Source organism: Dipodomys ordii, unplaced genomic scaffold (assembly GCF_000151885.1).
Source record: "Dipodomys ordii isolate 6190 unplaced genomic scaffold, Dord_2.0 Scaffold151, whole genome shotgun sequence".
NCBI lineage: Eukaryota > Metazoa > Chordata > Mammalia > Rodentia > Heteromyidae > Dipodomys > Dipodomys ordii.
This window is the reverse complement of record NW_012267367.1, coordinates 3,321,370-3,334,422: the sequence shown is the minus strand read 5'-3', so window position 1 is coordinate 3,334,422 and position 13,053 is coordinate 3,321,370. Positions and strand designations below refer to the sequence as shown.

At 39.9% G+C, this 13,053-nt stretch overlaps 1 protein-coding gene across 1 annotated transcript in view; it reads right to left on the bottom strand.

The window, feature by feature from the left end:
- The window catches only part of Enpp2 (ectonucleotide pyrophosphatase/phosphodiesterase 2), a 77,002-nt gene that overhangs the window by 28,912 nt on the left and 35,037 nt on the right, over positions 1-13,053 (bottom strand). Inside the window, exons 12-15 of the mRNA XM_013032231.1 lie at positions 11,574-11,682; positions 6,429-6,554; positions 2,810-2,841; positions 1,333-1,460 (exon numbers count right to left, since the gene is read on the bottom strand). Of these exons, the coding sequence (XP_012887685.1) occupies positions 1,333-1,460; positions 2,810-2,841; positions 6,429-6,554; positions 11,574-11,682 (395 nt within the window). The remainder of the gene's footprint in view (positions 1-1,332; positions 1,461-2,809; positions 2,842-6,428; positions 6,555-11,573; positions 11,683-13,053) is intronic.

Sequence of the window (13,053 nt, the reverse complement as noted above, 5' to 3'; positions counted from 1 at the left end):
AAGGATTGGGATTGGGGGGGAGGGGGGAGGCTGGGAAGGGATGTGAAGGGTAAACAAAGGAGGAGGCTGCAATGCTTGATAAGAAATGTACGCATTATCCTGCCCATGTAATTGTAACCCCTCTGTACAGTATGTTCACAAATAAAATAAAATTAAAAAAAAATACCTTGAACTGGAAATAATGATGGATGAGCAAATACTACCTCAACAATGTAGGAGTTAAATATAAAAGCGATACTGCTCATTTAAATGCCTGGATTTGATGTACACCAATTTGTTCTTTCACTTCGTTTTTACTCAATTCTCATTTTGTGTGTTTATGTGTATACGTGTATAATATACATATACATACATATATATACACCTGTATATATACCTGCCAATGGAATCAAATTTCCTCTTTCTTAGTTGCCCCATACATTAACGGTCTCACAGAGGACTCTGTCTGTCACCTCTCTGCAATATGTCTATGAGAATTCCTCATGTCTGCTCTCCATGATTCTAATCATTTCCAGTCTTCATGTGTCTGTCTTCATAATCCTGTGTTTAACTCTATCTTCTCTTACAAAGGGACAGAAGGATATTTATGCTTTGGGTCCCTGCTGTCTTTCTAAGTGCTCCCTGTTGGTACAAGTTCCTAGAGCATCTTCTCTTTTCTTTATCTTCCTTTGTAAACTCTCAGTACCTAGCTAGAGGGCATGACATAGTTGCTCAATTATTGCTTCAAACAGATTCACAACATTTTTGCTAGGAGAATGTTAAAGTAAGTGGATAAGATCTGCTTCCAAGTCATGAAGATGAATAAATCTTTGATGATTGATTCTTGGAAAGTGTCTACAGCGTCATCCCCCAAACATATCCTATATCAGATTCCAAAGCAAAAACTGTAGTTCAAAAGAAGGCAATCATCAGATATAGTTAAAGCAATGTAAAAAAATGTCTCCAACAACAGAGGTTATAAGATTAACATTTCCTCTAGCTCTCTATACACATTGCCACAGGCAAAGGTGTGTCAACAACCAAACAAGCACAGAATATTCGGGAAAGATCTCAGTTATACTTCGAGTAATAAAAATAGATGATAGAATGTCCATTCAAACATTAAATATAGACATACAAATTCACTGAAAGACTAGAGAGATACAAGATGTTGACCTCAGACGTTAGGGATGCATTGTCTCAGCACTAATTGTCAAAGACACAAGATTTTTTAATGAAACAGTACATTTCCAACTGATATTACTCTTAATGGTGATCAAGAACCTGAAAGTATTTCTAGATGCCAACGAATTGGTTGGGACGAGAAACAGGGACAGCCCATCCCCTCACTACCTTGCAATGTGCCACCTGCGTTCCACCAGCAAATGGATATCCTCAATTCTTCGGTTATTCGCATAGTGCAAACGTTTGGGCAGGTGCTGTTTCATGTAAGGCTTAAAGTGCTGGTCTGGTCTTTTACACTAAAATATAAATGAGAATTGGTGTTTTCATGGAAATTCTACTAGAGAAAGCCCTAGAACATTAAAATTTGTTTTAAAAAGTTAGGGGGAAAGGAGGATAAGAAAGAGTAACAGAGTGGATTTGATCAAAAGTACATGATATAGCTGGGCGCAGGTGGCTCACGCCTATAATCCTAGCTACTCAGGAGGCTGAGATCTGAGGATTGTGGTTCAAAGCCAGCCTAGGGGAGGAAAATCTGAGTCTCTTATCTCCAATTAACCCTCAGAAAATGGGAGGTGGTGTTGTGGTTCAAGTGTTAGAGCTCTTACCTTGAGCTGAAGAACTGAGGGACAGTGCCCAGGCCCAGAGTTCAAGCCCCATGACCAACCAAAAATAAAAAATACATTATATAGCCAGGCACCAGTGGTTCATGCCTGTATTCCTGACTACTCATGCAGCTGAGATCTGAGGATCATAGTTCAAAGCCAGCTAGATCAGGAAAGTCTATGAGATTCTTATCCCTAATTAACTACCAAAAAGCTGAAAGTGGAGCTGTGGCTCAAGTGGTAGAGCACCTGCCTCCAGCAGCAAAAGCTCAGTGATAGTAGTACTCAAACCCTGAGTTCAATCTCCAGTACTGGTACAAAAAAATTACAGAATACGGGTATTATATTCCATATGTATGCATGGAAATATAATAAAACACATTTTGTATAGTTAATACACAAACATATATAAAACAGAGAGAGCCATATAGTCTCTCCCTTGAAAGCTGAGGGCAGTGTTAAGCCAAACAGAAAGGCAGTTAGCAAATAATTGGAATTTATTAGCCCCCATACTCTCTATTAGCTGGGAGAAAATAGGTTCCCACTGAGTTAGCTAACTTCAGAGAGGAATCTATCTCCAGTCTATCAGGTGAAAACAAGGAAATTTTAAGATCCATTTCTCAGTTATAAATCCATAACTGAGGGTGATCAAACCCGAAGACCTTCCCAAGTGCTCCAAGTTAAGGACTGAGGGATGGGGTGGGAAGGGAGAAGAACACATGTGCAGGCTTATCTGGTGATGTGCTCAAGGCCTTTGAAGTTTCTACCTTGGATGGAGGAGCAATGGGATGGGGGCAGATCTGTTCCAGAGAAAGTAAAGATTTGATTAATCATGAATAACTATGTCCCAGTTCTGATGGGAGGATGATATAATCTTAGTTTGTCTCATTGCCAAGACCCTTAGGGAGTCTGCAGCTGACCAAATATAAGGGGCAGCAGGGCCGGGAGGGAAATGTTCCACTGGGTCCACAGAGAAGGCAAACAGGAGGCGAGCATGTGGATGCTGCCCTTGGGGCAGAGGGCTGGTAGCTTGCAACACTTACCGTAAGATTAGCAATGATGGCTTTGGGGTCATCTGTGCAAAGAGAGAATGAAAGAGAGGAAAGATTTCAAAACACATGACCATAATCACTGCGGAAAGTCATTTTTGTAGCAGAAGACTCAATGCTTCCTGCCCACTCTCCCCGAAAGACTATCGCTTTCACGTTTGCTTTCAAACACCTCAATTGACATTGCAGTAAGTGAGATGCAGTGCAGCAAGTATAATGAAATCCTGTAGCAAACTTGCTGGCCAAATCCAGGTCTTTTTTTGGAAGAGAATGCTGCTCCTACAGCACCAGGAACATGCTAAGGGAACTCGTTTCATGTTTCAGCAATGAGTGCTCCGGAGCACAAATTTAGTGTTGTATCTGCAGTTTAATGGCAGGAGCTAAACTGGTTGTTTGGGGACTTTTTTTTTTACAATGACATCCTGTTTATCTGTACATCCTTGAAACAAGTCATCATCCATTTTAAGATGAAATCTTCTAAGCCATTGAGTTAGCTTTTGATTGGGAATCATGGTGATATCTTAGGTGTAATTACCTGTGCAAATGAATACAGTTCCTCCCTTTTCAGTATAGCACAAAAAGGCTAATTTAATACTCTGAATTCCCTTAAAGCACAGCTCTGTAAATGATGGCTGTGTATAAACAGGATTACATGGTCTCCAAGTCCTCTGTTGGGGGAGATTGTGGGGAAAAGAGGAGATTGTAGGTTGTTAGGATTTTGTTTTTGAAAAATTTGCTTCACTCTGTCATTACAGAGTCAGCAGAAAAGGAAAGCAGCTTTCCATCAGCACAGCCTGCCTGGAACACAAGCATCTGGGATGCAGGCCTTGTCTCTGTATTTCCTGCTAGACTCCCCCATGGCCTGGTACATAGTAGGCACTCAATTTATCATCTGTTGAAAAATATTAATAAATATTTGTTCACTGTGTTTGAAAATTCATGTTGCCTTGGAATATGCTCCAAACACTAGCTTCACAGTCTTGGTTCTATGAGATCCAAAGCTGAGATATAAATTCCATTCTACTGCAACGGAGGCTAAATTATGGTTGCAACTTTTGATGGAAAGTAAAGGATGATGACAATGGTAATGGCTAACCTGGATAGATTCCATTCCCTGGCGGCATTTCTTTCTGGTCATTCAAATCAACTGTGAGTAGTACATGCTATTAGAGTTTTCACAAAGCCAATCAGCTTTAGGAAGCAGGAGGAGGGTAGGGGTGAGGGCGTTTCACATGGGGCTATCCACGTCACCTGGCTGAACAAGTCATGCTATGGACCACTACACTCTTCCCTTCATAAAGCTACCGTCCTCCAAAAGACCAGACTGAATAGTTTGTGTTCTTTGATTGTGAAGAGAAATGAGTATCCTTGGGCAACCTCATACTCGTGTGTGTGTGTGTGTGTGTGTGTGTGTGTGTGTCTGTGTCTGTGTCTGTGTCTGTCTGTGTCTGTCTGTGTGTGTGAGAGAGAGGGAGAGAGTCCTCATCTTTTTATATTTTGTATGAAGAAAGGGTGGTGATTTTAAATCAGCAAGCCTGGGTTCAGATCTCTCATCTCAATCACTTATTAATTGTTGTCTATAAAGAGGACATTAATACATGTCACACAGGACTATTGAAAGGTTAAAAATAAGACCATATATAAGCTAGGTACTAGTGACTCATGTCTGTAGTATTAGCTATTCAGGAGGCTGAGATCTGAGGATCGTGGTTGGTTCAAAGCCAGCTCAGTCAGAAAAGTCTATGAGACCCTCATCTCTAACCAGTAAAACACCAGAGCTGAAGGTATGACTCAAGTGACAGAGCACTAACCTGGAGCAAAAAATGCTAACAGAGAGACAAGGCCTTGAGTTCAAACCCTAGTACCACCTCTCTCTCTCTCTCTCTCTCTCTCTCTCTCTCTCTCTCACTCTCTCTCTCTTCAGCTAAATAATGATGGAAGCTGGGTGCCAGTGGCTCACGCCTATAATCCTAGCTACTCAAGAGGCTGAGATCTGAGGATTGTGGTTCAAAGCCAGCCTGAGCAGGAAAGTTCTTGAGACTCTAATCTCCAATAAATCAACAGAAAACTGGAAGTGGTGCTGTGGCTCAAATGGTAGAGTGCTAGTCTTAAGCTGAAGAGCTCAGGGACAGCACCCAGGCCCAGAGTTCAAACCCCACAACCGACAAAAAAAAAAAAAAAGATGGAACCAAGGCATCATCTCCATAGTAACAGTTATGTAACTTCAATTACATGCTAAACACTAATGTAATTCAGAACCCATCATCTCTCTTCCCTAACAAGCCTATTTTCCTGATGAGGCATAGAATGTTTACCCAGTGATTACCCGCAAGAGCTGGGATTTGAACTCTCACATGCAGCTTCTATTTGAGCTCTTCACCACCCCACTCCACTGTCTTTTTCAAAATGAAATCACATATGCCTGGTGTTTGATAGAGTACAAAGAATTTCATTACTAGTAGTAACAAGGTCACTGATCCACAGCAAAGCTTGTCCGACCCTTAGTATGTTGCATTTACTGATGAGAAAAAATCCCTTTTGAAATAAAGTCTTCCTTGGAGTGCTCTGATATGTGAACACTAAATTCAAGTGGTACCCAAAGGATTTGAATACAGCCAATGATGGTGTCTCCTCTATCTGTCCAGAGGATCAAAGATGAGCCGCCACAGAGGTCAGGAAAGGGCATGAATTAAAAAGAAGAAGAAGAAAGCAACGCTAACATTTTGTTTATTTCACAAAGTTGCCTGGAGCAGACCTTGGAACATTTCCCATTTATGTTCACACAAGAACATCATTTGAGGTGCGGGGGGGGACTTTAATTTTCCAAAGCTTTGAGCTTGGTGTCAATGGTCTCTTATTCCCAAGGCTAAAAACCACTGAAAAAGTTTTTTTTTTTTTTCTGAAATGCAGCATATTTCAAAACTGTGCACTTCCCAAAACCAAAGTGAGCAGCACTTAAAAATCTTAGTATATGAAATGAAAAAGTAGCATAGCATAACATGAACATGTAAAACCTAAGTGACAAGATTATTCCTGTTTGTTTTGTTTCTCATCTTTTGGAAGAGTTGCCAATCCCTAAGGGCTTGACATTTTTCCCTCCAGGGTGTTTCAAATTACTTGAATAAAAGGGAAAAGCCCTCTTTCCCTAGGTTCCAGTGAACTTTCAGGGTACCAAAGTAGTTTAGCCTACCCTATTTGAGGCTCTCTAGTTTCAACTAAGGGGCTAGCCTGAACATGATGGTGAAAAATTCTCCTCTTGTAAACAGAAGTTTATAGTTATAAACATGTCCCGAATTAAGTGCAATTTCCACACAGTAAAAACAAGAGCAAATGTTTATAAATACTATCCGCTGCCAGCAACCACTCTAAACAATATGCATAAATTTCCACTACAATCCTCTGAGGTAGCTACTGTCTTTTATCAGGTCTGTTTTTTTCAGGTGAAGAAATGATCACTTGAGAGTTGAAGTGACTTATTCAGGATTAGTTGGCTAAGCAATTAGGACAATTAGGATTTATAACCCAAGTATTTTAGCTTCAGAGAACAGGCCTGTACCTCTCCCATTGTAATTATCACTCTAACCACTTAATATTTTAAGAAGCAATAACTTACATTTAGCGTTATTGCTAAATTTGGGTCGAATTCTTCCCAGAGTTCCAGGCACTAAAGTAATATCATCCACATTAGTCAGATAATTGCTCAAGAATTCAGTTCGATCACATGTGACATCTTCCATGCCTATGGAGAGAAGGAAAAATAAGTATTTTTAGGCAATATTAAAATTAAAATCATAAAACCTTTGCATAGACTTTGAAGAAGACATCAACACATCACTCTAATTGATTTTTAACAACTTCATGGAAGGAAGCTTCACATTTGATATTACTTAATTTCTTGACTTTTAGGGGTTTTTGTTAACTGTATTTTTTTTTGTCTTTTCTTTTTTGGTACTGGGGATCGAACCCAGGACGTTGCACTTACTAGGCAAGCGCTTTGCCCCTGAGCTACATCCCAGCCCAACTTTTAAGTTTTTGAATAATTCTTTATACAACTTTCACCAGACTTTGACTTAGCCATATCAACTTTTTCTTGGTGGGGGTGGGGGTGTCCGGTCGTGGGGCCTGAACTCTGGGCCTGGGCGCTGTCCCTCAGCTCTTCAGCTCAAGGCTAGCGCTCTACCACTTGAGCCACAGCGCCATTTCTGGTTTTTTTCTTTTTGCTTATGTGGTGCTGAGGAATCGAACCCAGGGCCTCAGGCATGCAAGGCAAGCACTTTACCACTGAGCCATCTTCCCAGCCCCGCCATATCATCTTATAAGCACTATGAGGCTGAAAAATGTATCATGTCAATGATCATTTTAAATTAATGAGCAAGAACAGCATGACAAAGGAAGAAAATATTTATAGTTGTTATGAAAAAGATCACTTGTTCAAAAATTGTTCAGATTGCTTCCCAGCTGGAGGTGGTATAAATAACTAGAACATACAATTCGTCCTTCTCTTCATCGCTTTTACGAAATGTCATATTCAGCATGCTCTCTCTCTCCCTCTCTCCATCTCTCTCTCTCTCTCTCTCTCTGTTCCTCCTTCCCCTCTCATATAGTTCCTATCTTGAGTATATAATCACCAGTTCTTACTCTGTCTCTGATGGTGGTCTTGGATGTTATTGAAAAAACAATACTGGCAGCAAATAATGAGAAAGAAAAATGTCAGTTCCAGTGACCACCCAAACTGAAATAACAAAATAATGCTCCAAACACACTATAAACAATGGATTTAGTCAGAACTGAAAGCTAGCAACTAGCACATAGAAAGAGTCTAGATACGGATTTTTTCTTTCAACCAACCAATGTTCCTCTCCCACCCCAAAATTTGCTTTCTGCCCTCCATTAAGGAAAATGTCTTAATCATTATTGTGAAAACTAATCAAAATCAAAACAATCTCGTCTTAGAAACACAGATTACAGCAGCTAGTTGAAGCTTTTATTGTCATTTGGGGATTTATAAAATGGCATGGAACTATGAAGATTTAATATTTTAATACACAGTAGCTACCCTCTCTCAACCCCAAATCTCTCTATAGTTTTGGTTATCCATGCTCAATAATGGTTCAAAAATACTAATGGGAAATTCTAGAAATAAACAATTGATAAGTTTTAAATTGCCATCCTGAATAGTGTGATGAAATTGCATGCTCTCCTGCTCCATCCTACCCAGAATATCTAGTGTATCCACAATCGCTGTGCTACCAACTTCCCGGCAGTTGAAAGAAAGAAAGAAACCCAGCCACATTCATGTAACTTTTATTATAGTATATTCTTACCACTGTTTGATTTTTTTTACTATTTGTTGTTGCTCATTTATAAATTAGATTTATAAATTAGATAAGTTAGAAAAGGTAAGAAATGGACTTTATTATAATTATGTGTGCATTGGGGTATGCCTGGTATATAAGGTTCCGTTCTGTCCTCAGTCTCAAGCATCCACTTTGGATCTTAGAAATAGCACCTTTGGCTACTGGTTCATTCAGCACAATCTGACATAAGCATATTCTCTAAGAGAGAAGACAAGAATGCCTAAGGTCTTATACTGAAGAACTATAAGCTAAGCACCAGTGGTTCATGCCTGTAATCCTAGATATTCAGGAGGTGAGAGATGAGGATCTTGGTTCAAAGCCAGACTGGGACAGGAAAGTCTGTGAGACTTATCTCCAATAAACTACCCAAAAAAGCCAGATAAAGCTGTGGCTCAAGAGATAGAGCACTATCCTTGAGCTCAAGGACAGTACTCAGGCCTTGACTTCAAGTCCTAAGACCAGCACAAAACAAACCAAAAAACCCATCTATAATCCAGAGTAACCCAGATCTGGTAAAATATGAATTATCATTCCTTAGGATTCTAGATCCATATCCCCTACACTTTTTATAAAATATAATTTGGCATGGAGAGCAAGAAAAACATATTCTAACATAGAACAAAGGATATATAGGTCTTATCTTTTAACATGGAAGCTCTCAGGAAGAAAAATTAAACTAATCAACAGCTACTGTGTTCTAGCACAATGATATCACAGGAAAGGAATGTCTTCAAATAATTAGGAATGGGAGACTAGAAAGGTCTCCCAATTGTTACATTCCTAAGACAGGCACTTCTGCTACTCCAATGGTGAGCAATCTCCCTTACTTTTAGACACCATCAAAGAAGTTTGATGATGGCTTCTCCAGTATCACTACCCACTTCTCTGCCACAACAACTTTGACTGGGTGGAAATAGCTTCTTGTAGTACAGATGAGTGAGTTCATACTCAGGCTACATAACATATACAGGGCTCTGAAGTATCATATAATTTAAGAGCTCCATTGAAATGCCTATTGACCTCAAAGTCTCAGCTCTGAAAAGGCCATGGCAGTGTTTAAGAAAGGGATGTGGTGCCTTGCGGGAACAAAATGGCCCTAGACGCCTGCACACTGAGCAAGTGCTTTAATCTGTTCATGATCGTTAGTGCTTCAGCATGCGACTCCCTGGCACCATCGATTTCTTAGATGTCTGCCTCCCATATAAGCAAATGCTGTCCACACTTCTGGGCAGCTTAAATTGAATCAGCCGTGTCATATCCTCCACATTCCCCACCCTCTCTACAGCTCTCCACTGAACCAAACTCATGGAGTTGGATTTTACAGAGGGTAATATAAAGTCCCCTCTGAGGAGCAAGTTAGTTGCCAGGGGCAACTTGGTTTTTCTTTATCTTTTAGTTTCTCCTAGATCTTCTGGAACATTCCGGACAGAAAACTCCAGATGTGGAGGTATGACTAGGGAGACTCACCAGTTATGCAGAGCAAAACTACCAAAAAATCAATTCTTTGCATCGTTCAAACTGCACTTGAACGGAGCCCACCTAAATTCTAAGACCATTATTTTAATTGTATAGTTCCAGAATACAGCAGGCACTTACTAAAATCAGTCAACATGCCCGTGAAATAAGAATGCTCTAAGAAGCCATATCAGCTCTATGATCACAAAATGTTCATGATGTTCTTCATCACCTCAAAAAGAAGTACTTATGAGTTTCCTCTACTTTATTAAGTGATTCAGAAAATACATTTCATAGCCAAGTATGGTAGTGTACCGTATCATCCCCAAACACAGAAGTCAGATGCAGAAAGATGTAAATTCAAAATGAGTCTGATCCATGTGAAGAAATCCTGCCTCTCAATAAAGAAAGAAGAGGGGCTGGGAAGGTGGCTCAGTGGCAGAGCGCTCGCCTTGCATGCCTGAGGCCCTGGGTTCGATTCCTCAGCACCACATAAGCAAGAAGAAAAAAAGCCAGAAGTGGCGCTGTGGTTCAAGTGGTAGAGCACTAGCCTTGAGCTGAAGAGCTGCGGGACAGCGCCCAGGCCCAGACTTCAGGCCCCACAACCGGACCCCCTCCAAAAAAAAAAGAAGAAGAAAGAGGGGGGGGAGAAGAAGACGAAGAGATGTAGGGACAGAGAGAGGGAGGAAGGAAGGAAGAAAGGAAAGAAAGAGAGAGAGAGAGAGAAAGAAAGAAAGAAAGAAAGAAAGTAAGAAAGAAAGAGAGAGAGAGAGAGAAAGAAAGAAAGGAAGAAAGGAAGGAAAAGAAAGAAGGGAAGGAGGGCGGGAGGTATGAAGAGGCAACAGGACTGTGAGTTTAATGCCAGGCTGGGCATTAAAGTTCTAGAGTTCTAGGTTGGCCTAAACCACACGCAAACATTTATTTTTAATAAAAGCCATTTGCTGTTGTTCCTTCCTCATTCTCAGTCTTCTGCAGTGCAGCAGACCCTCTGGTTTTGCCCTGAATTACTTCAGTAAATTATGAGAAAGCATTTGACTTACACATCATATGTTTGACAAGAACTCTATGTTTCCATCACCTTATCATATTTAAATTTATTTTTCAACCACACAAACTCTGTGGACTCTTGAGGTATGGTTCCGAGGAATGGATGATTATCATCTGATGTGTTAGATTCACAGAGGAAGTCATTAATCAAAAAGGAATAGTCTACATCACATAAGGAACATATTTTTTCCTGTAAAAAGGACTTTCCTGAAAAGAATGCGGCCATATAGGCGTCCCTATTTTCAATTCAAAGACAGCAGGTCATTGCAGGTTCTCTCATACATTTGTTAGCTTTTTTGCTTGATGGTTTTTATTTGTCTTGGTAGGACTTTTTTTTCATTTGTTTGGTTTGGGTTTTTAGGTTTTTTTGTTGTTGTTTGGTCTTGTTTTTGGTTTTGTTTTTTTTTTGTCGGCACGAGTTACACATTCACTTTATCACTTTCACTCTGTCCATGCCTCCAGCTTGAGTTCTCTCATACTTTTGAATCATGACCTATTTTTTCCTTATCCTGAAGATGGGGAAGAGGAAGTAAAGAATAGAACCTTGATCCAGATGTCAGTGTCTACCACCTATAATCCTAGCTACGTAGGAGGCTGAGATCCAGAGAATCAAAATTCAAACCCAGCTTGGATGGAAAGTCTGAGAGATTCCATCTCCAAAATAACCAGCCAAAAGATGGGCTGGAGATATGGCTCAAGTGATAGAATGCCAGCCAAGCCACACACACATGTGTGAATGGGGACATACACACACACACACACACACACACACACACACACACACACACACACGACAACCAAAGAACAGAACCTTGAATTCTGAAGGAAAAGGTTCCTGTCCTCAATACTTTCAGAAATATCTATTTATCTTATTAGCAAAGAAAGAAATACAGCTTTACCGTGATCTCCAACAAAGATGACGTTTACACACCGATGCAGCTTGAGTTGTTTCAGCCCATCCATTAATTGGCCCATGGTTTTGTCAATTTCCCTCAGAGGATTTGTCATCTGGAAGAGAGAACAACTTTGTCCTCTCAGGTTTTTTTTTGTTGCTTTCCATTTTTACTTACTTGTTTATTTATTTTTACCTTTCCGTTTCCACAGATCTTCTACCCTCAGAGCATTCTGGAAAGAAAACTTTAGGCCCAGAGGCAGAGCTTTGTCTAGGGATGATTACTCTGTCTTCATTAGTTTGTGTATATGTGGAAATCAGATGTAAGTACTTTATTCTTTCAAAAGCATTAACATCTCTCATCCAATCCCTTTCAAGAGTTTTTGATATAAAAAGATCACAAGTATTACTAAGAAAAAATCCGATTTGGAAATTAAATTATTTTTCTCAAATGTAACACCGTGCTGTAAAAGCGAGAGTTGTGAGGATAAACAGGAAGTCAACCAGAGAATTTCAGGGCCTTCTCCCCATGGAAAATCACATCAGACTGTGGACTATGGTAAGAGGATGAGCTCTGTGAATCAAAGGCAGTTCCGAGGGTCAAATCATGTGACCTTGCACTGGGTCATAAATCACAACATCGTAGATGGCCCAGGATTCATTCCATACTCCAAAGAACTTAACCTGTCAACTTCTAAGGGCAATAGATTACGAATGGAAGGAACCAGCTACTAGTCCTCAAATTATTTTTCCATCTGATTTTGAGTGAGATAAGAATCTTTAAAAAAAAATGAACTACTGGGTTTGTTCTGGAAGGCTTCTTATTTAAGTCTAATGAAATACAAAAACTGACTTTTCTGAAAAACAACTTTCAAAGCTTAAGAAATAAAAACCCAGCTCTCATCTTTCTTCAAATAGAAGCCTCTAACACAAGTGTCCCATCTACATACCCCCTTCTCAACCTCCTCTCTAACTGTGCAGGGGAAAGATTTGAACAAACCTCATAATGGAACAAACACTTGATAGCACTTGAAATGAGTTCTACAGCTGTGCTAACAACCACAGAAATCCCTCCAACACAGCTAATACCAGAAGAGATATGAATATCATTTTTACTCAGATGCATACTATTAGCTGCCATTAACATCACCTCAGATTATTCATTCCATCAGAGAAATCAGGTGGCAACTTCTTTTTTCTTTAGATAGATTTTAAATTCTATCCCAAGGAGCAAGTGACAACTTTAAAAACGTCAGAATGAGATAGTGTCATTAGAAGGAAGTAACAGATGTGGAACTAAGTTGTATTTATTTTCGGAGAAAACCATGCTCTCCTACAATATCCTGGTCTAGACAAAGAAGTCAAAATGAATAACACATGTCAACTCTCGGTACTGACTTTTCCATTACTCAGCAAGACAACCAGGTAAAACTGAGAACCTGCTCCTCAGGGATGAGTTCAGACATTCATAAGGCACCAGCTCACAA